This window comes from Pseudopodoces humilis, chromosome 6 (genome assembly GCF_049639895.1).
Source record: "Pseudopodoces humilis isolate 2021_Gansu_Grassland_sample_001 chromosome 6, ASM4963989v1, whole genome shotgun sequence".
Taxonomy (NCBI): domain Eukaryota; kingdom Metazoa; phylum Chordata; class Aves; order Passeriformes; family Paridae; genus Pseudopodoces; species Pseudopodoces humilis.
This window is the reverse complement of record NC_142205.1, coordinates 15,075,066-15,101,318: the sequence shown is the minus strand read 5'-3', so window position 1 is coordinate 15,101,318 and position 26,253 is coordinate 15,075,066. Positions and strand designations below refer to the sequence as shown.

Genomic DNA, 26,253 nt, shown 5'->3' with positions numbered 1-26,253 from the left:
AGCAAGTATTTTAAAATGTCAGTGAACTGAACTTGCTATAAAACTTGCTTTAAGATACCTGGAAAGTTTTTGTCTCTGCTAGGTCTGAAAGGCTTTCCTGGTTTTCTTGGCTTTGCAGGAGATACTCATTAGTGTGACTCATACTTAGGAAAAAAAACCCAACATGTCTGAAGTCATTTTAATTCATTTATGTCAGACTAATTGACCTATATTCAGAGAGATTCTGAACTGTTCAATGTGTATGTAGTCCATTGACTCTATCTATTATAGATACACAGGAATAGACTGAAATACTGTTTATTTATGAGAATGAGATAGCAATAAAGTAGTTGCTAATTGATCATTTGTATTATCAATGTAATTCTCCCCTGTTGTTTGGAAAAAAATTCTTTTAGTGCAATATGAATGCTTCAGTCATGGTACTGATCGGCTTATTTGAATATCTTTCAGAACAGAAGTCTAATATATTATATTATGCAAAATTCCCTAATATATTATATTTATGCATAAAAAGACATTAATTTCTGTCATAATTTGATTAATGCTGGAGTTGCACTACAGCTGAACTGGTTCAATGGAATTTTTTGAGTGAAGTGGAAGCATAGCATTCCCAAAGGTTTTACTTCAGCTATTTTTCTGTCACCTAGATTTAAAAAGCTTCCTTGGAACTTGTAATTAATTTATTTTGGTACTTAATAGCCAGACAGCTTATTTTTAAATCTCTATTATTTTTGCTATCCCTTTCTGTAGAGCAGTTCTAAGAAGCACACTTAGTGATAACTTCATTTTCCTGCCAGAGTAATGAGATATTGAGTCTACATACACAGTACTATTGCAATGCAGGAGTTAGTGATTATATTTTTTTTTAACTGGAGATCCTCAGAGGTACTTAATATTTCTTCACAGATTGCATTGAAAAATTAAGAGTTCATCTGGCTAGTTAGATTTACTAGGGCAGATGGCATTTTGCATGTGTGATGAGAGCAGGAAGGATTCAGCAAAGCAATAATGTAATTAGCTGTGTAAATGAGCCTCACAAGGTAAATCTCTTTAACCCCAATGATAAAATGTGTTTTCCGCTAAAGCCATGGATTACTGGTGCTGTGAAACAATGTGGACAGCTGATCAAGCCAAGATTTCAGAAGTAATCCAGTTAATTTGAAAATAAAGGACACCACTTTTTATCAGACCTTCCTAACACTTCTGTGTTTGAAACAGAAATTGGCCTCAAGATGATACTTGGCAATAATACAAGAGAGAGTTGTGTGGAGTTACCTGAATTCAGTTGTAAATAAAAACTTATTTGAATGCTAGAGATGAGATGTTCCAGCTAGGGAGGAAAGATGCTTCATAAAAGCAGACCAGAATCCCAGGCTGAATAAAATGTGAGTTGAGATGTCTTTTCATTGTGCTGCAGCGAGCAGTGTAGCCATAAGTAGCTCCTGTTTACACAGTACCTGGAACAGGATGTTCCCTCATTTAACCCTTAAGCTCTGCAGTAGTACCAGTGATTGTCATCAGTGTGCAATAAAACTTATAGAATCACAGTGGTTGGGGTTGCAAGGGATCTTTATAGATGATCTGAGCAGGGAGGATTTTGGTGCTGAGAATTCACTAAGGCCTGTTTTTGCCTACAGATATGTGAGTTAGTGCAGGTAATCATACATTCAGTTCTAGCCAAAAATATTTTTTATGGGAATATATACAACTTCCACATTTCATTTGAAATTAATCAACTGGGGATATGTCTAACCGTGTTGTTATTGAAAGCTATTGAAATAATAAATTCATGGTAAAGACTGGTCAATCACTGTGTGCTGCCTGGTTAGAAAAACACCCTGAAGCATCATGTTACTTCCGAAAAATCATTGCAAAGTAATCTAAGTACTCACATTCTGTAAAATTAAAGGGGAAAAATGGGCTGTGTAGTAGCCCTTGTGTTGTGCATGAAACCTGTTCTTACTATTAAATTTATTTAATCCATGTGGGAACCTTTTGTACAGATTTTCAGGCTTTCTTGTTTATTATTAAAACTAAATGTTTTACTTTCTGGCGAACAAGCTTTAGCATCTCTAGATTTCAAAAAGAGTTACAAAGTGCTATTTTCTGTATAAGTTTGTCATAGTGTATTCAGGTTGACTTCTGTAATTTTTTTTACTCACAGGCTATAAAATACAGAAACAGTATAAATAAAACTGTGAATCAGGAACACTCTGAGCAATTTAGGCATATAACAAGAAATCAGAGGAAGGTTTGGGTTGTTTTGGTTTGATTTTTTTAAGTTTTGTCTCTTCTACCTGGGGATACTCAAAACCTAACTGGACATGGCCCTGGGTAACCTGTGGGTGGTCACTCTGGCCTGAGCTGGGAGGTTGGACTGGATGACCTTGATCTTCTGATCTCAATTGTTCTGTTTCTCCTGAGTAGTTACTTTCATATGCATAATCTGTGCCTAAAGAGGTCCATAAATCTGTGTGGTTGTGGGTGTGTGTTCATACAAGTATGTAAAATTTAATGTAACTTGTTTGAGGGATTTTTTTAATGTTTAACTTATTTTGGGGACAGACGCTCAACTAGGAGGATGGATAAATGGCTTCAATTTTTAACAGGAACAGCTAATGCTTTTAAGATTTTCTAGTACCAATTCTCAATAGTAGGAAATATATCAAAGGACATTTTTGTTAATAATAAAACCTTGCTTTCTCACATGCTTCCTGACATTGTGTTCTCACTACTGCACTAAATAATTTATAATAGAAAGTCATTATGATTGCAGGGTAACTTTGGAATAATTCACTTTGGTAGGGAACTTCAGACATCATCAAGTCCAACTTTTTTTCCAAAGCAAGAATAACCTCAAAGTTAGGAGCAGCCTGGAAATGAGAGCAGGTTGCTGGGGGCTCTTCTGGTTGCCTTCAGAGCAGCATTAAGGAGAGTGTGGCTACAGAATCTTGGGCAATTGGCTCCTGCATTTGATCACCTGCACACAGTCTGGGCTGCTTCATGCACTGAGGATGACAAAAGCTTTTCTTTTTTATTCCTTCCTATCCCATTCTAATTGAAGCTGGTCAGTTTCTCACCAGTGGCTGTCACACAGTGCTAAATAGTTGAATCAATATGTAAAAAAAAGCATTGTTTTACCATTTTTCCTGTATGCTGAAAGCTGTCTAGCTGTAAAAAAAAAATATTACATTTATTATTTCATGCAGCTCTATTTCATGGATTTATTTATGTAGCATAGAAATCAGCAGGAGGAAAGAAATGTTACCTCTGCTGAAGAAGAAAAAATTGTCTAACAGCCAGTGTGAATTACATCTTTGGGGTTTGTGCAGTTTTGCCTCACTTAGATTTGTATCTCCTTGTTACTGAAGCTTTTGGAGAATCACAGATGCTGCCTGGGGAGGACTCTGCTGGTCCCAGTGTGTGAAATGTTTCAGAGTTGCAGCAGTGGATCAGTTGTGTATTGCCCACACAGTGGTGTGTGCCCTTTCTTTTCAGCAGTCTCATGACTCCCATGATGCAGAGTGTGAAAGGAATTGCAGGGATCTCAGCTCTTGTCCAGGTGCTTATTCCATGTATGTTTTGATTTTATTTCTCTTCCTTGTGGGAACTTAGCCTTGTGTTGGCTGGTCTTTCCAAAATGGTGGTGGCCTAAGAATAGAGCCCTTGCTTACATACCACCAGCACTCTTTGAGTGTTTTGGAATGTGCTCTCCATGCGAGGAATGATTTGTGGCTTGGCAGTTCACTGATGCATTAACAGATTTCTATTTTTTAATTAGCAGTCTTGCTGGCTGCAGCTCCTTTGCAGGGACTACCTGCCTTGAGACAGCAGTTGGTGCATTGCTTCTTTTGTGTTTTCTTTCCTTCAACAGTTTCCTGTGAGGAAGTCTTCAGGAACTCTTCAATTAGTTGAGTCCATGTTCCCACTTCGGGGTATTGAGGAGGGAGAACTATGGACACTGCTTGCTTAGGAATTTGTTTTCCTGAGCCATGTTTGGGGTGTGAGAGGACTGAGATCACAAGCCCTGTGAATTCCCTAAGCATACTTCACAAGTGCTACAGTAAATTCCAAGAGGCCTTGTATTTTTGGGAGATGAACAGTCAGTTTTACACCTTCAGGTCCTTTATGGATCCCCAGGTTAGGTAACTTACAGGTGTTTTTTATCCTCCAACTGGAGTTTATTTATTAACTATGTTAATTGGCACATGGGGAGACTGGAAACAAGGGAATAGTTGGATGAAGTCCAGCACTGTATGAGCGTAGGGGGTAGAGTTCTTCCTTGAGCTGTTTGAGGTGTAGTGTGCTCCTTCCTAATGTGCTTCCTTGTCATCAGAGGAGACCAGAAGTTCAGTCAGTTATTTCTCCTGAACATCCAAGCACTGTTGCTTTTACACTGCCTAGCATGGAGCATGTTCAGGGTCACTGGTGCTTCTCTGAGGCAGAGTCTGCAGAGCTGGTGGTGCCCCTCTCTTCCAAGTGCAGCATGACACAGAAGTGACTGGGATCCACAGTTCCCAACTTAGTTTCCATAGGGTTGTCAAAACTTTGATAGATGTAGGTTGGTGATGTCCCAAAAAGGGCATCCATTTGTTGCAGCTGCCAGGGTTTACTGAAGGTGGCACTAGTTGTGTTAAATTCCTACTTTTTTTTTGTGATTGCTGTATTTTTTTATATCGTGAATAAGTTAGAGTGACTGTTGGATTGATGCACAGTAAATAGTAATATGTTAGGCTTTCTGATTTGTTTTGGTGGTGGTATATACTCGCTGTTGATCCAGAGATCAAAAAAGAAAATACAAAAATAAAAAGGGAGGAAAGGATTGGGATAATGTTGGCAAGATAAGGGTCTTTTTTGTACCCTTCAGACAAAAAGTCATCATTAGCTTGCTTGTTTTGCACATTATGTATCTAATGTTGTGTGTATTTTTATTCATGCATGCATGTACTAGGCATAAACATGAAGCAAAGCTGATACCCAAAACATTGTCCAAGTAATTGATTCATATGTGATGAAATGTTGTGATTTTATGGTACAGAAGAAGACATCAGAAAAACCTTCAGTGTATTTCAGTAGCAACTGATTAACTGATAGACAACCTGGCTATATTCCTGTGATCTCATAAAACACACACAGTTGATTAGAAATGTTGTTACTAGACAGATTTATGGGGGTACTTACATGCTTGCCTGTGCTGTTGATTGCTGTTCTTAATTTCATTTTGCCAACCTAACCGTAGAATTCATACTATTCTCTTTTCTCCGCTTTTGTAAATTATGTTGTTTAAAACTGTGGAATATTCTTGCTTATTTTCAGATCTCATCAGAAAGCTAGCACAGCAGCAGTTTGGAAATACACAGGGCGATTATCAAAAGGTAAATTGTCTATGTGTATCTGCCTAAAATAATGAAAATTATGACTTTGAAATTCAGGGGTTTTTCTAAACCAGGAATTAGTATTGTAAAACTATATGAACAGAATACAAATATGAATTTTTTTAATAAGTATGATGTTTTCATGAAAAATGTGAGATGAATTATAAAGAAAGTTCCACAAACTACTGTAAAGAAATTACTCATAGTTAAGGATGACTTAAAGATTCCAGCTGTAATGGGATTGTTGCACAAAGATTGATGGCTCTTTATATTGAAAAATACTGGTTTTATTTCAAAAAACTTAGGGAGAACCATTACTGCTTAGCTCTCATGTAAGCTTCAGCTGAATTTATATTATAAATATACTATTTATATATTAGCAAGAAGATGGAATGGAATGTGCATCTGAGTTTTTGGCTGTTCTGGAGCACAGTGTTTTTTGAATCAGGAGTTGAGTTTCTGCAGTAGGAATTGAAATGTGCCCAGGCAATGGTCAAGTTGCATCATATGAGCTACTTGCTTCTGGTCCCCACAGTATGGTGTACCCATCAGGAGGATGAATGTGGTGCTTGCACACAGACACCGACTTATTGCTAGGACCCAGCACGGCCTTCCTGGTGCTTCTGTGTCTTCCCAACAAGAAGCCTGTTTCTCCAGTAGCTCTGCATGACATCCTGGTGTGTGGGTTTTATTGTTAGGATGCATCAAGTGTCTCTTGCCTGTCCCATCTGCTTGCTTGATGGCTCTCTAGAGAGTGGTGCACCGCAGATTGTTCCTGCCTACCCAGAGAAGAATGTAAGGGTAGGCCTTGGATGGGAGAGTCTCAGGACAAAACTCTTAGGCCATGGATGGTATCCCTGACCACAAGCAGAGTATTTAGTAACTAGTGTGTAAGTCATGAGAAATCTGAGACTAACCCTGTGTAGGGGATGTGATTATAGGGTGGCAGTGAAAATATTAGGAATGCGTAAGAAGCAGAATGGATACAGGGCATTCATCAGTCCAAATTCTGACCTGAATACAGTGCAAAACCTTGAAACAAATTTGGAAAATGAAAATATATCAGGACAAGTAGAGTGTGCTTCAGAAGACAAAAGCATCAGTGAAAGTCAGCTGTGAAGCAGCCAGCATGGCTGTAGATGTGCCCCTGGAAGAATTTCCAATGGAGACAGGGAAGTGTGAATGTTGCTAAAGGGTGTGAGTAAGTAGTTAGAAATGTTTGCATGTGGTTTTGATCACTCAAATTCAGGGAGAATTAATTCAGACTAGGATGAGTTCAGAAAGTGTCCATTAGGGTGGTCTGGGAAAACTGTGGATCTTTAGACGAAACTGAAGGAGTTAACTTTAGCTTAGGAAAAGAGTTGATAAGGGGTGTGGTTACCCTTTTCAAATATATATGGTGAGGAAGCACTAGGAGGAAGGTTCTACCTCTAGGGTAAAATACAATACTAGCACAGAAGTATGGGGTCCGAAATGGACGTGGAATAAGAAGACTTGCTCACCAAGAACTGAGAACAACCCTTCAGTAGCAGAAAGGGAAATCTGCTTCTCCTGTTTATTCTGTTAAATTTCTGCTGTTGTTCCTCTGTAATTTTTTTAACCTATTTATAGAATGTTTTAGTGACCCAGGAGGCCCTTCCCACTTCTGTGCAGTGTGTCCTAGTGTTCCCAGTTGGACTCTAACCATGAACATCTCCCTGTGCCCTGCCAGGGGCAGCAGTTTGCCAGGTCAGCCCAGCAGCTGAGCCGTGCCTGCTCAGGGGAGCCAGCTCGCTGCTGCTGCCATTGCTTCACTTCTGCTGGGAGGCTGTGTGCTTGAAACATTCAAAATCATACTTGGTACCAGATTAAGAAGGGAGGGGAGGCATTAGTCATCCTTCCAATGATACAGGAGAAAATATGTTAATATGTTCAAAACATGATTTTGAACATTTTAAGTGGTACTGTACAGTAGAGGTTTCAAAAGGATATGTGTGATGCTGATAAATAAATCGCTAAAACTTGAACATTTCTGATTCTCACATATCAGACTTTGGGCTGAGGGATCTTGCCATCTCTAGCTTGTCTGCTTTTCTTCCAGTTAGGAAAAAAGGGAAAGCACTGTCAGCCATGAATTTGGCAGGCAGAGATGAAGGGGAAAATATAAGAAAGCAATTTTCCATTATGGAAACAAAGGGGAAATTGGGTTCTTCTGAAATTCTGTCATTGAATATTTAGTTTTCAGTGTTTTTCTGATTTTACAGATTAGAAAATAGGTCAGAAATGTTAAATAGATTTCTTCAGTCTTTCTTGAATGTCTTTTTTTTCTTTTCAATATAAATTAAACCTCTACATGGTTAATTAAAATTGAGACTGAATTTTGTGTGGAATGTGTTAAGATCCCAAAACTGCTATGGAGCTACTAAAATAAAATAAGCACTGAGAAGAAGTTAGCCAATAATATCATATCATTTATGACAGGTGGAATTCATGAAGAAAACACCAAACTTCAAAATTACACTATCTGTGGCCTTCTGTGAGATATATTGGGAATTATATTAACCAGATGCTCAATGTGGAAGTAACTGGTCTGTCATTGTTTTAAGATGAAAGTATTTGTTGGACAAATCCTAGATTCCTTTCATTTACCAAAGAAAACAGCTGCTATATTTTTTATTGTAAATGTTTTTCCATAATTATTTAATGGTGCTTCTGTGCATTATTTTACTTTAGTGGCTTGTTTGTTATTGTTCTGTGTTGTTAATTGTTATGGTCTAGTCATGGTTAATTATTCATTATTCACGGGATTTGTTTTTTGTGCATGCTGCCTGTGTATTATACACATTCTCCATTTGTTTTGACTTCCACAGCCAGAAAATGTTGTCCTGACTCTTCAGGTAACGTCTTATGGTAGATGTACAGCTTTGAAAGGAAATCTAACTATGTCTGCAATGCTCCTGTTAAAACATCCATAACCATTTTTAATGTTACTTTAAATACTGTTTTTCCATCGAACCTATCTTTAAATAACATATGCTGTCATGTAATTTTTAGAAGTGATCAGCTGTATAGAAAACAGTGATTATTTTGTAAAATCCAGCCAAATTCTTCTTTCAAGCATGTAGTTCAACTTCTTCAGAAGGAAGCAGAGGTTTTAACAAGCAGTTAATAATAATTGAAAGAGTAGTTTTCATCCTAGAATTGGTAATTAGGGCAGAAATTTGCAACTCTGCTAATGGTGGTAGTTGCTGTATTTGGCTCAGTTGGTAATTAGGGATTGTGAGGAAGGGCATCAGCAAAGCTTGAACTAGATCATGATTGGTATCTTGTGAGAAATTGTAACTTATTTTACAGGACGATTATGCACCCTCAGTTTCATCCTTTTGCTGCCAAGTTGCCCTTGTGCTGGTGGATTTGTAAAACAGAAGAGGACTTAAAGTAGTGTGAGAATTAGTTCTCCTAAGATTGGGAAAGGAAAGGAGAAGAGAGATATGTCAGGGAAGAAGGACGCTGGCGCATGCCCACACTGTGCTATCTTTGCGCGCAGACACCTCCCTGGTCGGGTTTCGGCTGGGTTTTGTTCTCAGCAGAGGGAAACAGCATGGCCAGCTCACAGCTGTCCCCTGGGAGCCACATTGCCTCGTGTAGGGCCTTGCCAGGGCTGCCTGGCCCAGCTTCTTGGTCCCGGGGCTCTAGCAGTGTGAAAGCAAGTCAGGGTATTGGATTGCCAGCGTTCCCTTTTACTCCTGCCAGCTTTTGAAAGCATCCTTTTTGCTGCTGCTGCTTTGCTGTATGGCAGCAGAATAAATGTCTTTACCTGAGAGATCTTAAAATCTGTCTGCTTCTTCATGTTTTCCAGTCCCTATGCAGTTTTAAATTCAGCACTTTGGAGTAACCTCTGCCACTGTAGCTGGTCATCCAGTGAAATACTTGCCTTTGGGGTTCAGATGAATTTTTCTACTCTTAACTGAGTAAAAAAGGAGAAAAAATAAAGCCTCCTCTTCCCTCTGATGAGGTGTTGCTCTAGTTAGCCTTGTTGACATTTCTGGAGCCTTTTTGGAAATAGATGTGAGAAACATTAAATTTGTGGCCTAGGAATAAAGATGTGTTAATTTTTAACCTGTTTCCATTGCATTGATTCACATTTATTTTTTGTGAGCCTGCTTCTCTCTTAGCACTCACTCTTGTAGTTTGCCTAGCTAATACTCTAGCGAAATAGTTAGTAGCTATCAGTATCTACAAAGTTATGTATCTTTTTGTTAGAAAAGTTCTCAATTATTGACAAAATATACCAAGTCCATAACCTCAGTAGCTTAGTAGATGGTGTAGTCTGTAGTTTGATTTTTAATTATTTGCTCTGTATTGATTGCAGTTACTGTGTGATACCTGCTATTACCACTATTTTTGTCTGAATTACAGGCCATCTACTATGAAATCGGTTTTATAGTCTCCGCAGCCTTGGGATTGCTATTTATTTTGTTACTGCCTCTTGTGGGACTTTGCTTCTGTATGTGTCGTTGCTGTGACAACTGTGGTGGGGAAATGCATCAAAGACAGAAGAAAAATGCTGACTGTCAGAGGAGCTGTTTTGCAACATTTCTTTTTGTTGCTTCTTTAATAATAAGGCAAGTGTGATAAAGAGAACAATACAAACCTTGGTATAGCAATTATTTTGCAGTGTCATATGACAGATAAGATCACTGTATTAGCCTACAGGTGCAGAAATTATTTTTTTAGATTATTGCTTATTAAAGAAAATGTAATTGCATTATGAAAAATGCTGCCACTATTGCTATCCACAGGTCATTATGTACTTACTTAAGCAGAATGCAGGTGTGAAACAAACAAACAAAATTGTTTGTATTGGGCAAATGACATTTTTGCAAGTCTCAGAACAGCAGTCACAGAATGTTACATTACACTTGTGAACACGAGAAGCCATGTCCTGTGCTCAGTCCCCATCCCATAGAGAACCTGAGATCTCTCATACTGCTTTGTTCTTGGTAGTGTCGTAGTGGTGAAAAAAACAAGTGACTTCCTTCAGTATTTGCTGTACTCCAGATATTTCCACAAGTTCAAAACAATGGGTTTTCTTCTGGGTCCTGTGTTGTTTAAACCATGCATGCACTCCCTGTAAATCCTGGAGTTTGGAAATATTTTTGTAGTGTTGGTGTTACGAGTATATTCCTGTGCTGGATGTGTAATGGATGATGAGGAACTACAATCAAGACTTCTTCCCTCTTTCAAAATACATTGTTTGCTTTTAGGCTTTCTGTTTTCTTTTAGTTTCATGTTTTCACCTGCCTACTATATTTTGTGATTCTGTTAAAGAATAAAAAAGTGTTTTGATCTATACACTGTGTCTGTTCAGTCATATGGGATGCACTTTGTCACTTCACTGTAATCTAAATTATTTTTTTTTCTTTTACTGTGTGTCATGACAAGTGGTGACCTTGCTTACACTCAAATAGAGGACACACTGATACCAGATATGGGAGCATTCTCTTTTCTCCCAGACATCTCTAACAAACACGACCCTCAAGAATCTGAAGACTCAAAAACAAAATGGTTTAGGATGATAGGTGCATCCCATGATGACAAGACAAAAATTCTTTATGGTTCAAGTATGCCTTGTAAGTTACTAAAGTAAGTTACTAAATTTTACCTCTCAGCATGCTGAAACTGGAGATAGGTTACAGAACTTGCCGGCTCTCTTTCCACCACATTGCAGAATGCTGCTTTCCGGCCATAATGGCTGGGGAATGTTGCCTGTTAGTAGAGAAATTAAGATTGTCCCCTTTGTTGGTCTCTTAAGCTGGCAGCAAATACACAAGTTATCCTTGTGGCATTAAGCATACCCAGCAGAGGCAAATGTTTCTTCCCAGATCATGACTGGCAGATCAGTGATCCCTAGTAATATGCTTTCCAGAACTAAGGAAATTGCCACTTTAATTTCTCCCTTTTTCACCCCCCTTTTTTATGAGACATCATGATGTATCAGATGCTTACCCTAAGTGCTGGGGGTATTGCCTGAAATCACATGGATTTTTCCTCTGAGATCAGGTTGAGTGGAGATAATCTCATATGAAGACTCCCTGGTTAAGTCTCTAATGCTGTGAGTGATGTGCAAGGTGAGATAGAACTTTACAAGGTTAATGTTACTGATCCCAGACTGACTGAGGGCTCAAGTCTCCAGTATGCCTTGGTACAAAGAGAGATTCCCTTGCCTTTCCTGGATGATCTTCAACTAAGGGATGAGAAGATGGATCTGTTTAAGCCCAGCTGTGCTGTAACACAAAAGGACAGTCTTACTGGTAGCCCTTGCCCCAACAAAAACTACTGCAGAAAGCCTAAGAGGTTTACTTAAAACTGTTTCTACATGTGTTGTATTGTACTCAGAAAGTTTCCTTGTGGTGACTTACTTGTGGAAACTTTATTACCTGCTTTTCCCCGAAGTTCCTATGCAATTTCAGCTTAGGTGGAAGGTTTACCTGTAATTCTGCCCAAAAATCACACTTCTCAAGGACTGTGCCAGAGCTGAATATGTAAGCTGTGACAATAACCAGGAGAGTTTAGTCCTGTGTGAGTAAAGTGCTTATGGCTACTTGCAGACAGAGACAAAAGAATGAAAACTTGAGTGTTCCATCAATACAGGGTTATACAGGTGCAGTGAAATTACTAAGGCAGGTCCTGTCATTGTTTGGGTGTAATTTCAAGTCCCCACAGCATGGGAGGTCTTCTTTGGGAGTAGGTCTCCCAAACCCTCGCCAAGTGACTGGAATGCCAGACTCAGCTTCACCCTTAGCTGTGCCGCTTCAGAAGATGCATTTAGCAAGGCTGGCATCCCTCAGAGTACCCTGAACCCACACCTCTGCCAGTAGAACTTTGCTTCAAAGGCACTTCTGTGGAACATGCGTGTAGAATAGCTGCTGGAGGGCCTGGGAAGGCTTTCTAGGGGGTGGACTTCTTCAGGATTACCATCTAACTGTATCTTCTCCCTCTCTCTTGCAGTGCCAGACATTCTGGGATTCTCTCATTGAGCCTTCTTTTTTTCTCCATCCTTTATATGGAAAAATAGTTTTTTCTTGGCTGAGAAGGACAGGTTAAATGCACAGTGGAGAGTATTAGTAGGACTGATTGTGGAGCTTGCAATGGACTGTGTATCTTGGCAGCATCTCTAGAAAACTCTAGTAACATGGAGATGGGTTTCTCTTGTGTCAGGATGCAAGTTCACACTGACATATATATGCTGTTAATGCAGATTTTAGAATATTTCAGCCAGTAGATTTTAATAACGATGAACATTTCTTCTCATTTTTCCACTGATATAGTGCTTTGGTTATTAGAACGAGGTTTTAGACTCAGTTTACTGGAGTGATGTGTAAAGGAAAGTTTGGAATTTTTCTTTCAATTTTAAAAAAATTAACTAAGTCTCCAATTTAACTAGTCTCCAACTAGATTTGCCTTCTGCATGTGAGGCTTAAGGTGAGAAGTATGCTTTCCTCAAAGGAGGGATATAAGAAAGAAGTCAGAAAACCTGTGATTATATATGCAGTTATTTATCTTAATAGGCCTTTAGGGTGTAATTTTCCAGTACAAGCACTTTCTGTTCGAAATTTTTCTTTATAGACTGAGTCAAAAATACTTGCAGTGTTTTTGGTAGTTCAGCTTTTATACATGGATTTTTCCCTACAAAGTAGGATTCTATTGCTAAAGAGGGGAGGATGTAGAAACAAAATATAAAATACATAGCTGAGCAGGTTTGATATTCTAGACTTATCATGAAAACAATTACATGCTTTTCTTCAAATGTTAACTGAAAGTTTAGGGACAGAGACCTGCTATTACATCTTACTCACTAGTCATCTGCAAGCTCAGGCGGCAAGCATGTTTTCTCTGGGAGAGTAATTTCTTTAGTTCTTGTACATTATAAAGGCAAGGGAGGAACGTTTGATTTTTAAGAAAGCATATATAGCAATACCAAATTTGTTGGTGATAGAGAATTTCCTGGTTATTGCATAGAAAAACTCATAGTCAGTTTTCTGTGCCTTCAAGAGAGCTTGTGTTAGAACCTCTTTTTTGAAGTAATACAGGTTGGGGAAGGTCAAGTCTGGAGGCAGGAAATGGTGTTTGGCATCTTTGCAAGTACCTCATCAAACTTCCTATTTGTCCTCTTGTCTCTGTAGGATTGGTAATACATGTTGTTCAGAACCTGGAAATTAATAGTATCTGAAAGAATTGGTGGAAAAGTTGATACAGGAATCTCTCCCATTTTTTTCTAGAATTCATTATCTGGTAGCAAGGAAGGGGATATTCTTCCAATATGTAAATGATCTCAGGGTTTCTATTTTGTGACTTAAAATTTTTTGCAAGCTCAGCTAGAGGGAAAACTTGGGTTCCCCCCTGCAACCGGTTTAGTAACGTTTATATGCATCTTTTAAACCTTACAAGAAACTTGAGTGTGGAATATTGGACTCCTGAAGAATTGTTAAAACAATTTTCTTAACCTGTTACAGAAGGGGCTTGTCCTTTTTATTCCTGCTCTATGACTTTGTCATCGTAGCTGCTTACTGAATGTTGACTCAAGGCTCAGTTACATAATAAATAGATTTTTCATCTGAGGTTGTGTGTTTGTTTAGTTAGTCAGAGTATAGTCACACTTGTTCTGAGTACCTTGGCTGCTTGAAGTATTTCCACTGTCTTGTTTCCTCCCACTCCTTCCATTTAGGAAGCTGAAGAGAAAGATGGTTGTGCTGAGATCTTACAAAGTACTGATTTGTTGGCTTCCAATTGACCTTTCTGATCTCTGAGCATAAATTTGAACGGACATAAAAATGCTGTCAGTCTGAAGAACAAGGATATGGTTATAAACTCTGAGCCTCAGAGCACTATACACATTTCTTTTTCCTGATAGCTTGAGATAGTGTGTCTTCTGATTAACAAAGAAAAGCTAAAAGTATTTTGATAGCAATTGCCATCACAGTAGAGTGAAAAGAAATAATATATTGCCTTTATCCAAAATTAAACTGTTTACTATGATTGTCATAGAATTATAGAATGGTTTGAATTGAAAGTTACTCAGTTCTTTGGTATTTAGGCATTCTGAGTTCTCATTCCTTGGGTGGTAGCTGATAATAATGTCTGCATGAGTGTTGGTCATAGGGGCAATAAATCTATGCTATTTGCTGTAGATTAAGTAGGAGAATAAATGTGTGTGTCCCCTTGTTCCTTAGTGACTTCCAGGAGGTTAATTGACAGCCTGTTTTGTAGACAGAGCTCTGAAATTTTGGGTAGAGAAGCAACCTCTTTATGTCAATCTCTGTCATCCTATCATGAATATTTTTGGATATTGAGAAAAATGTTAGTAAAGGAATCCTAATAGCTCTGACCTGTAGCATATAGTCCTGTCATTTCTCCCTGTGACCTTTGAAATTAGAATTTTCCTTCAGAGAGTATTTTTCAGAACAACACATTTTTGCATATGGGACCAGTTTTATGATGAGGACAAGCCTTCACACTGTTTGGAAAAGCTAAAGTAGGCAAAGCGAAATAAAGATGAAGGCTTGGTACTGATTCACTGAAGGAGGAGATGAGCATTATAAATCAGGGTGTTTGCTCCTGTCTTACCAGGTTACACAGGTCGTGTTATTTTAGGTACCTGTTAGGTCTCTGTCATTCCATTTATGTGGCTGGATTATGGCTTCCTTTGAATGCATACTCTTTAGAGCAAGAGCTATACTTATCATGTATCTTTTTTCCCATAGAGAGCCTGGATTAGGTTTCCTGTAAGTTTTATTTAAAAATATTAGTATCTAAGTCTTCTTGACACCCACCCCAGCTTAGGAAGTTTGACAGTTGGGCAGGAGTACAGTACCATTTGTCTTAGTGATTCCCTTCTTCTGTGTTGGGCTGTCCATAATGGCATTTCAAGGTACTGCCTCTCTAGTATTGAGGTGTTGAATTGCAATACAGAGTAAGAGACTTAATAAATGTGCCAACAAGGAATTGCCTGACTGTGGCCTCAAGGCACTGTCTGCCTTTGGGGATAAATCCTGCCTGTGGTGAGTGCATCTCAGCTTTCTACTGGTTAAATCTCAGTTAGTGCTTAGCCCATCAGATGGGTTTGTAGTCAGCCTGGTTTGGAGGCTATTACCACTCTGGTGGTCACTCTTTGACTTTTTTGCTATTTGTCTGGAAAGTTAGCTGTTGTGAATGTGAGCTGTTTAAAAGTCATCCTTCTCTTTAGGCCTGTTTTACACCTAAGCTAAACTAAAAGCTAATGTATGATAAGAGATCTTCGAAATCTCTCATGGGACCTTTAATTGCCTTTTAACTTACTGTTTATGCAGATCTGCTATGCCGTAATGATAACTTTACAGTGAGAAGTGATCAAATAGAAAATAATCATCCAGCAGTGTTGACAAGAAGTCTAGCTCACTTTCCACCTTTTGTTTCAGTATCAGGAAATGCATATTATTTTAGCATTAATAGGGACTATTTGTATGCTTTTGAACGATCCATGCAATTATGTAAATAAATCTTGCTGAAGTTACCGAATGAAAAATAAGTGCTTTTCACAGTTAACGGGCAAGCATTTGCTTGTAGCTGTGTCAGGGTTAATGATATTTGTAAAAGAGCCTAATGTTTCTAAGTCTCATACAATTTACTTAGGCTATACACATTTTCTGACAGTACCCATGCAAATGGATTAGTAGTTGTACATTAATAACTTCAGAAGACTTTGGGGTTACATCACTTTTCCTTTTTTTTTTTTTTTTAATTACTAGTATTGTAATATATTGTCCCTTTTGGCTCAGTCTTATAGTCTGCATCATGGTGTATGTGAGAACCTGTAGTAATTTATGGAGACCTTTCTTTCTTTTGATAATATTGACTCTTTTTTGGCTATAATTTTTTGATTCTGTCTTATGTTAGAATACGCACTTACATTAACCCATATCTGTTATCTATGTTTTTTGTAGTGTTGGAGTGCTCTGTGCATATGCTGCCAACCAGCATTTAACTAACCAAGTCCGAGGAGCAAAGAAACTGGTTAACAGTAATTTTAAAGATCTGAAAATTTTCCTTAATGACACTCCAGCGGTAAAGAATTTTTTCTTTTTGGGGAATGAGGGTGGGAGGGAAGATGTATAGTTAAGAAATAGTGCAGAAAATAATTACTTCTTTCTGCACACCTGCAGTGTTTTGTTTATTCCCTGTATATCAGTCTCACTAAGTAGAATAAACAGTGCAAGCTAAGATGTTTCCACACAGCAGTAAGTGCTTGGGAGTTATCCTGATGGACCAGCATTCCTTGAACAAATTCTGAGCTGTACTGGAGTATGCTGCTGTAATGCTTGTAGGCCATTTTCCTCCTACTGAACTAGTGTAGATCACAAGCAGATGATAAATAATTTGGGGAAAAAAAAAAGTTTTAAAAGGAAAACATTTTTAAAAAGTCTGATGTGAAAACTTGGATTCCTTATCGCTCTTTCCTGTTTCCTTGTATTTTGGGCGTACTTCTGTGGGCTCTGGGACAGAGCCACAATAACTTCTTCAGGAATATTTTGGACTATTTTTACTGTAAACCAGAGTCACACTGTACCATACTGAACAGGAAAGATTATTTTCTTTTTAAATTCTCCTTAGCATTCCATAAGCAATCCTCTGCATTTCTTGTTTTGTGTTGGGGGGAAAAAAGGAAACAAGGCTAGTTAGGAAGACTTGTACACAATGTGCAATTTCAATTCTTTGTGAATTTATAGGGGGGAAAAAAAAGTCTGACAGTTCTATTATTTTGACTTTCATTAGTTTTAATTATTAGAAATCAATTGTATTAATCTGTTTTACTTCCACATGACTGATAAATTAGAAATAGGTGGAATTCATGCAGTTATGTGGAATGCACAAGTGTCACAGTAATTCTGGGATGCTTTTCTGCTGACCAGGGCTGTGTGAGAACAGGAGACTTCTTGGGGGAGTCAAATGCTTCAAATGTTTTCCTATCTGGAGTTGTTCCCCAAACTTGTTTGATGCAGTGTTGTGACAGATGGGTGATGGAGGTATATGGCAAGAAGTGGAGGTCATGCCAGTAATCCCTCTTGAAACAGAGTGCTTTTGGTCAGTCTTGAGCTGATGCTGGGCACAGAAGGATCAATCCAGTCACATCAGAAACCACTGGAGTCCCCTTGACAGTGTGCTTGGTTCCGATAATCGGGATCTTCGCAGAAGAAAGAAAATCTGTTATGTAGAAGTAACTACCTTAATAGAGAAAGAATTAGATGCCAGCTGAAATATTAATAAAACACTTAGCTATTAAATTTCAAAGTGTCAGGACTTTGAACACTTTTGCCAGAGGTTAGTAGAAGTCACACTTAGTAGTTTTTTAGTTTCAGTGTGAGATTCTTACCTTTTCTTTTTTAGACTTGGTGTTGATGCAGTCATCAGCTATATCTCCATCTGCTATATCTCCTGAGTCATTTTGTCAGACAAGGTGCATGAGTATCGTGTATACACACACATTTGTAAGAATTTTTTGAGGAAAGGAGAAGAGCTACAGGTGTTTGAAAAAAGTTCTGGTATCCAACTCATTGTTTATAAAGCTTTGAAATTTGAGCTGATGTCCTTGACTCATCAGAGTGAGGTGTGTACAGCATATAAGAGGATTTGAAAAAGAAATCCTGTGTTAAGAGTTCGTGTCACAGGACATTTGCAGACTGTGAGTATTGAGCAATAACACTATTAGTTATACAGAATCTCCTTTTGTCTGGGACATTGCTGGAGACAATGCAAAACCTGTAGCCCTGCAAAATTTTAGTCCTTTGGTTAACCTAGGTGGACCAAATATAAGCAAAAATACACCTACAGCCTTCTTAATAAGAAACTCTCAATTTTTTTTCCTCTTGTTTTAGAAAAAGGAGGTCCACTTCCTACTTTGTCATTTAATTAGATTCTGTGATCTAATTGATCTGATCTGGTTGTTTTGAGGGTGGATTTTTTTGTCTTTGTTTCACAGAAGACTTGAGACTGCAAGCCAGATAGACTTTGGTACACATTTGAATCATGCTTGAAATTGGAAATCCATTTGTCAAGTGTGTTAACCTTTATACCACTTTAGCTTGGTTGGGGTAGAATTCATAGTGCATTATTTTAAACATGCAGAAATCAATAGTGTATTTTCAAAATTAGTATAAGTTTTCTGCTTGGGATGGTTCTTCATTAGCCTTTTATCCAGACCCAGGATTTGGTGGTAACTGGTTGCTTGTTTATATTGTTATGGTGTCTTGGTAGAGCTCAAGTTGAGACGGGGCAAATACACGTGGGGATAAGGAAAACTATTAATATATTATTATTAATACTATTTGTGGTAAGACAGAGCAGTTGACTCCTTTCCACAAGAGAAGCTCTGAGAGGCTGCTCAAATACGAATCCATTCAGTTGGTGAATTGTTCCAAAATTGACACTGCATCAATGCCACACCTTTCCATGAAGGAGGAACTAGTGCCAGGAGAAAATCAAGTAACAGTTGAAGGCATGGAAAACCTTATTTGCCTCAATGACTTGAAGCCTCTGTAAGGCCTGCTACTTGTTAATTTTGAGCTGAGTCATTGACCACAGAGATGTTCCAATTAAATAGATGTCCCAATTAAGTATCTTTTTTATGTGCAGTTCTCTTAAACAAATAAAATAGTTGTAAACAGTAGAAGGCCAGTGTCTGGAGGGGTTACACAAATATTTTGATTGCTTCATAGTAACTGTTTGACACATTCAAAAGTGTTACTTTTTTCCAGTTCTTTTAATAGTTTTTAAATCGTTGTCTTCTCAGCAAATTGACTACTTGGTGAGCCAGTACAACACAACTAAGGATAAAGCACTCTCTGACCTAAATAGTAAGTACTTTTACTTATAGGGGGTTAGCAATGTGTATTTAAAATCTTCAATAAGGTAGTAATTAGCTCATAATGCAAACTGAAATTTCATTTATGAAAATGTAGTTTTCAAATAGAAGTGCTGTTCTCAGGGTAAAAAGGACTAAAATCCCTTTCACATAAAATGTCTCAAAGCTGATATAATGCATATTTCCTGAAATAATAGTATTTTATTAAATTATTATTCAGTAAGGCTAATATTTAATTTTCCTTTTCTGTTTTGGAATATTTGCAATATTTTGGAATATTTGTCCTCAGTTTTTAAATTGCAGCCAAAAATCAAGGAAGAGAGCTACTAGCAGTTGTGATAGTTCCAATGAGAGAGATCTCTGTTTATTTTTCTTGTTCTGCCTTTGTCCTCTGTTCAGCTAGGAGTTGAGGTATAAGCTTATCTTCTTTCTAAAGCTGCTTAATGTATTTGCCATTTCAGAACAAGCAGTTGAAGAGCAGGAGATAAAACTTGAAGTAGAACTGCTGCACTTTCCCCTTCAGCACAGTTACAGTATGAGGCATCACTTTGAAAGCTCCCAGTAAACAAAAACAATCAGAAAACTGACCGGTTTTGTTTTGTTTTGGTTTAGGTTTTTTTGTTTTTTTTTTTTTTTTTGGTAATTTAAGATTCACTTTCCAAAATTCCCAATAGAAAGGGCTGCCCATGATCAGTACACATAATGATAGAAGGTGCATTGTTACCAGGTCTCAATAAATGAATACAGGTTTGCATTGTTGGACTGGGGGATTGTTGCTGGGATCAAACTGTGCAGCTGTGGCATTGTGCCACTTTCAATAAATTGATTCTCATGCCCAGAATCCCTGCTCCTGTGTAGGTTTAAAATGTATATTAAAAGTAGTTTCCAATTCAGCCAACCTGGCATACCCTGAGATGATGTGTCTTGTCTGTGTGAGGCTTAATTGCACATTGAATCTGCCTGTCAAAGTAGTAGTAGCAGTAGTTAAGTAGTCTTCCTACTTAGTTCTCAGCAGGAACACTCTGATCTAAAAAAATAGATGTAATCTTAAGTCTATGATAATAACAGTAATAATAAAAATTTGATGTTTGTATTTTGAGTATTAGCTTGAAGCGTCCCAGCCATTCCAAGCTGAAATTTCAAATTAAATGTTTATTTGTTCTCAAGGAAAATTTATAATGTTAGTTAACAGAACCTACAGGGTCTGTGATGAAAGCAATCATCAAATAAAGATAGCTTTTATTTTCTTGAAATACCAGAATTAAGAGTGTGACACCTGGGTACAGAAAGATTTTTTCTTAAGGGAATCAACAGTAGCAAAAATCTCTAAAGAACTGTAGATTAATTCAGTTTGCCCACCCTAAGGAAATGCTGAAATATTACTTGGTAGAAATTCTCATCCCAAGCCAGACATGGTAGTGCTGACAGTAAGAGATGCTTCTGTACTACACAGTATTCTCATCTCATCAAAAGGAAAACAACTGAGAAATCAGTGCACTGTGTTCTGAAAATGGAGAGGACCTGGTGATTACCTAAGGATGCAATTATTAACAATAAAATGCTTCACCCAGCTCTGCTCGGTGTTTCTCTGTCACTTTTCTGAACCAAGGTTCACTTCTGTTAGTGGGCAGTGAGACTGGAGGGTTTGAAAGTGGGGGTGGCTGGGGCTGTGAGTATCTGTGCTGGATGTACTGTATGATGGTACAGGGCCTTAATGTGCTTAAGGGATTTCAGCAGAGCTGACTGCCAGGTCTGGATTGTGGGTGACCTTGATGTTTCTGGTTACAGGAGGAACAGGAGAAAGGAAAAGAGTCCACTTTTTAGTTCCTCTTGCACTATGAAAACTTAGTATGTAGAGAAAGAGTATGCCACAAAATTCCTGTCCAGATGCTGGACCTCTTTAAAATGAATTGTGGGAAAAAATCCTGTTCCCAACAAAGTAGTAAATGCAGTGAAATACATATTGTGAAGTTTGTTGAAACTCTTGTGCATCTTTACCCATGTGGTCAAGTATTAATGAATATTTTCCACCATTTTTGATTTACTTCTTTCATTTATAGACCTATAGCTAGCTAAAGCAGAATGGTGTCCCTCCATTACCTTCTGTTACTTAGGTTCTGACTGTAAGACCTTAGAGAAGTTTCAATAATATATTTATTAATATGTATATGTATGTATAAATGAAACAGTATATATACAATATACATATAAGCATACATATATGGATATCCTTAATACATGTATTTGTTAAGTACAGAGTCTGATAGCAGGTAGTTTAAGAGACAGTTTAAATTGAGCTAGTGTTTAATGTGTTGTTTTTTTAATCTCCTCATACTACAGATGTTGGACCTGTGCTTGGAACCAGAGTTCAAGAACAGCTGGGAAAAGAAGTACGTCCTGCACTTGATGCAGCTCTGACAATGGCAGGAGGTAAAGATGTACATGTTGTTGTATAATGTTCTGTTGCCATGGTAAAACAGGCACAGCATGGGATAGCTTTGTGCAATACCATGAGTCAACTTTCCAGTTTTCTAGATACCTGGATATTTCTTTTCAACTGAGGATTTCAGACACCTTAAGATTTATAAATACACTTAAAATCAAAAGTTACATGCTATTGTTGATACTTAGTTTTGGCAGTCGTTGAATAGAGATGAAATCTGAATTTCCTGCTTCAGGTTGCTGTCCCTTTCTGTTGAATATAAGGGAAACTAGGAAAACCCCTTTTAGAGTTGTGTAATTATAGCCATAACTATTTGCAGATTAGTCTTTAACAGGTCAGGGATTTTTTCCTGTACACTGCCAAGATTATTCTGAGAGTGTTAACCAGCATTTCTTCATTGTATCTTTGAGTTTGGCATTGCTCATTCTTAGTTTTCTTTCCCTTTAGAGAAAATATTCCTTTCTTATTATTTCATTTAAGGCTTCTTTTTTCAGGAATCAGATACAGCTTAAAGAGCAAAGGGAAGGTATCCATGAACTTGAGTCACTTTGGGTTTGGTTTTTTTTTACACCCATGAATTCTTTCTCATTCACTTGTCATCGTTCTCCTTTTTTTTTTGCTTTATTTCTCTTATTTGTCTTGAAGTCAAAGTGGAAAGGGCTATCAAAGGTAAAAAACACGGTATAACCTTGTGTGGTGTGAAGTGCACTTTATTTTTGTAACTTTGTGTATTCTTAGTTGTGTCTGTGTGGTTCTTTGTGTACTAAACACCTGTTAAGTGTTCAGAGTTCTTTTAATTTTCTTTTGTTTGTTTGATGTGATTGGATTGGAATCTAAAGCCAGACAGTGTGGAACACTCATTAATGCTTGGCTGATGCAACATGATCTCCTTACCTTTCATCTTGCAGCTATATGATTTGTGAGTTGGATTATAAGGAAAATACTGAAAATACAATTTGATGGATATGGCCTTTTAGTTTCTAATGACCGAGTGTTAAAGTTCTTTACTTGAACCACTGAGGAAGGAGAGGTAGGGAAAAGGCAGAAAAGTGGGAAGTGTATGAAATCTCAATAAAAGTAACTTGAGCATATTAATTTCTTTGTAGGAAAGCGTAAGTGGTATATTTTTATATGCAATAAGTACATACTATGTGCTAGGGGGTTTTTCTGGGAGGGAGGCAGTAAATAAATCCATTGTTAAGAAGATCATGTGATTTATGCATGTACACTTTCTCTTCATGCCTGTATATTCTGCTTTCTAACTTCTGCTTTCTAACAAACGTGTTTTTTTAAAAATTTCACATCTTTGCAGCCATCAGAGAAACGAAGGAAGCACTGGAAAATGTGAGTGTCTCTGTGGAGGTTTTGCAGGAGGGAACAGAGAGACTTCATGCAAACTTGACAGATGTTAAAATGCACCTAAGCAACACCCTCAATGACTCCGCATGCAATGCGGCTCAGGCTGCCTCAACTTGCAATATCATCAGGAATTCATTAGGTCAACTGACCATCAACGCCAATTTTAGTGGGGTAAGATCTTTCAATAACATTTTTCAGGCTCACAAAGTGTGATTGCTTGGAATAAGCCCAGTAGTATTTCTGCAGCTCAGTGGCTTGGTGTTGTGCTTCACTTGTGAGATAAGTGACTTTCCCTTTTTCTGTGTTTCTGGGTAATTCCAGTGACTGTTTTCATCTTTTGTGCAGAAAAGGATATGTGTGTCAAGTAGCTATGTTAAAGTGCTGTTCTGGGCAGTGAAATAATCTGCCCTCCCAAAAATGCTGAGGGTTAAGGTTTGCTTTTGTACAACGGAGGTTTCACGAGTGTTTAGTAAGATTCTCCTAAAGATCACTTCAATTTCTTTACCCTCTCTCCTAACTTTGAAATATTTACTGAATTAGTAAAACTGCTATTTTGATGTGGCTCAGGCATGTCTTTTCCTTCCCAGCTGCCAGGAGTGAGCTCCCAGCTTGCAAAGGTCAATGATGTCCTTAAAATAGACCTTTCTAGTCTGGTACAAAAGGTATGTATCTTGATAGATTTTTAGACTGTTAATGAGTAAACTGGGATATGTGTATCACTTGTTTCCCCTTGGTTTCTCAAGAAGAATTATTTTGTTGCCACCTCAACCTGCTTCACAGTTGGATATCTCTCATTGTTTGGACAAGATTTACCACTTGAAAGTATGAATGTAGTGCTTTGTATCTCCAGAATAATACAAATCTAAAATACTTTGCAGGTTGTCCACTTGAAGGAACAGTCCTTAAAAAATGAAAAGACAGAAATGTGGATCCAGTAGTATGCTCTCTACTTTTTGGTTCAAACTCAAGAAATAAAAAAATCCATGGTCTCTTAATTAGTTTTATTATATTCCAGCTATCTTGAAATATTTATTTCAAATTCTTTATGTGCATATTTAACATTAAATCTGGTGCAATGGACCAAGTGTAATGGCTGTTAGTATTTTTTCAAGACTTTCCAAAAAAACCTATGATTTTCATCTAGGAGAAGAATGGCTTAGTTTGAGCAGTTGAAAAATCTAGGAATCTGAAAATGTGTGTTAGGAATAGAAGGCACTTTCTGAAACCAAAGGCTGTGTGTGGGGGTTGAGACCCCTTCCTGCTTCTGCAGTGATCAGGCTTTCAGGGAGTAAGGCTTCAGGTATCCACTGCAATGGTTTCTCCTTTCTGTCCAAATGAGCTACTGAGCTTGGTCCCCATAGTGTGCACCCCTTCTCACTGAAGAAGCCACTGCAGTGTCTTTAGAGGCAATTGGATTTCATTGTTTGTAACGTGCATTTCATGTTTGAAAGGCATAGACTTAGAAACAGGTGGTGTTAGGCTGGTACAGAGTAACTTCTTTCACTTAGTGAATCTTCATGTGTGGGTTTCTGGCTGGTTTGAGCTAGATCTGACAGGCAGCAATGTTTGAGATGTGTATGACTGATTCATGTGTACTTAAATATAGATTTTTTTTTTTCCCCCAAGGAATATTCTGGAGACGAAGCTTAATCTGAAATTTGGATTTTGCTTTCACCTTTTATAATATGCAGTGATAAACTGTATTTTTCTTGTATTACCATATACATTTTAGTATGTGTGTAATTTTGATCCTTGAATAAAAGGAGAAAAACTACAAACAATTTGACAATGAGAAACATGCCATAATTTTTTCACCCTTTTTTATAGGGTTATGCAGCATTTAATGATACTCCAGACTTGGTGGTGAATCAAACGAAGAATATTTTATCAGGTGGGAACAAATTATTTTTTCACTTTACTTAATGTTTTTGGGTTTTTTTTATTGGTAATATATTTTCCTTGCTAAATATCATTAAACATGGAAATGTGAAATTAAACTATTTTTTAAAAATAGTTTTATTTTGTTTTTAAATTTGGTGCAATAGGAAAAAAACATACAAAGCAACTGTGTCTTGATAAGGACTATAAATTAAATCTAAAAATAGACCATGTGGTATTTTATTGGAGGAGTTTTATCTGTTAGGCTTTTTACTGCACAAGTAATGAGAAATCTTGTGATCCTTACTTCACACTAATGCTTTATTGTTGAAAACCTAATTTTCCTTGACCAGTGTATTTGTGACATATTTAGGAGTGTGATGTTAGAAAAACTGACACCCCTCCCCAGCCCCCCACCCCCCCCGCTGCTGTATTAAAATGTGGTGGATGGCAAAGTGAAAGTCAAAATATGCCTTACGAATGACTTAAATGGCTGTCTCAGTTGTTTTGTTGCTTGGGCTTTACACTTTTTGTTCTTTGACTGTACCTGTATGGTAGGATAGCATATGTATACTAATCTTTTCTAATTTTTGTTCTTGCATTGTGGACCTGTTCTGCATTATATATAAGCAGCTGTTCCTTGTAAGTTTTTCCAGTTTGTTTGGTTTTTTTCTTCCACTCCTGGGCAAAATAAAGCACAGTATACATATAAACATAGTGTACTGTGTAAACTTCCCTGTAATGAGCCAGTTTTCTAAAACTGATATTACAGTTTTCATTAGGAAATCTTGAGCAGATTTACTCGTTTTCCATGTCTAAGATGTGTAAACATTGACAAAACATCTTAATTTATCTATTTATAAATTGGTGGGGCTTTGTTTGTATCAAAACCAAATTTGAGTTACAAAACCAAAATAAGTAGGTTTACTGGAAAAAAAATCACATTTATCTGTTAACTTCTAAAACAATTGTGATTTGTTACCTGGTTGGATTTGAGTAGTAATCATCAAAACAGACAAAGGCTTGTCCACTTGTGTTTTGAGAAAGAAGGAAGTACTGCCTACCACGCAATTACAACCTGTAGTTATGCATTCTGCTTTTTTAAGTACGTTTCCAGTTGAAGGAAAGGAAGAGTATAGAGAAACTGCATTTTACACATAGACATTATATATATTAAGTGAATTAGTCATGTCTTTGTATATCTAAATAATGTCTGTCTAAACTGTAAGTAGAGGGTAGCATGTTTGGCCATAATCTGAGGGGAAAATGGCTTAATGGATTTTTACCTCATGAGTGTCGCTACCTAGTTGGAATGAGTTCAT

The 26,253-nt window shown here is 37.6% G+C and overlaps 1 protein-coding gene across 9 annotated transcripts in view; it reads left to right on the top strand.

Moving 5' to 3' along the window:
* The window catches only part of PROM1 (prominin 1), a 62,396-nt gene that overhangs the window by 18,367 nt on the left and 17,776 nt on the right, over positions 1–26,253 (top strand). For 4 of the 9 annotated variants that reach the window (XM_088056582.1, XM_088056586.1, XM_088056581.1 and 1 more), the window contains exons 3-12: positions 5,317–5,375; positions 8,225–8,251; positions 9,774–9,979; positions 16,337–16,457; positions 19,180–19,243; positions 21,592–21,681; positions 22,340–22,363; positions 23,007–23,224; positions 23,641–23,715; positions 24,881–24,944. In XM_088056582.1, the coding sequence (XP_087912708.1) occupies positions 5,317–5,375; positions 8,225–8,251; positions 9,774–9,979; positions 16,337–16,457; positions 19,180–19,243; positions 21,592–21,681; positions 22,340–22,363; positions 23,007–23,224; positions 23,641–23,715; positions 24,881–24,944 (948 nt within the window). The remainder of the gene's footprint in view (positions 1–5,316; positions 5,376–8,224; positions 8,252–9,773; positions 9,980–16,336; positions 16,458–19,179; positions 19,244–21,591; positions 21,682–22,339; positions 22,364–23,006; positions 23,225–23,640; positions 23,716–24,880; positions 24,945–26,253) is intronic. The other 5 variants (XM_088056587.1, XM_088056589.1, XM_088056584.1 and 2 more) reach the window with 2 other exon arrangements.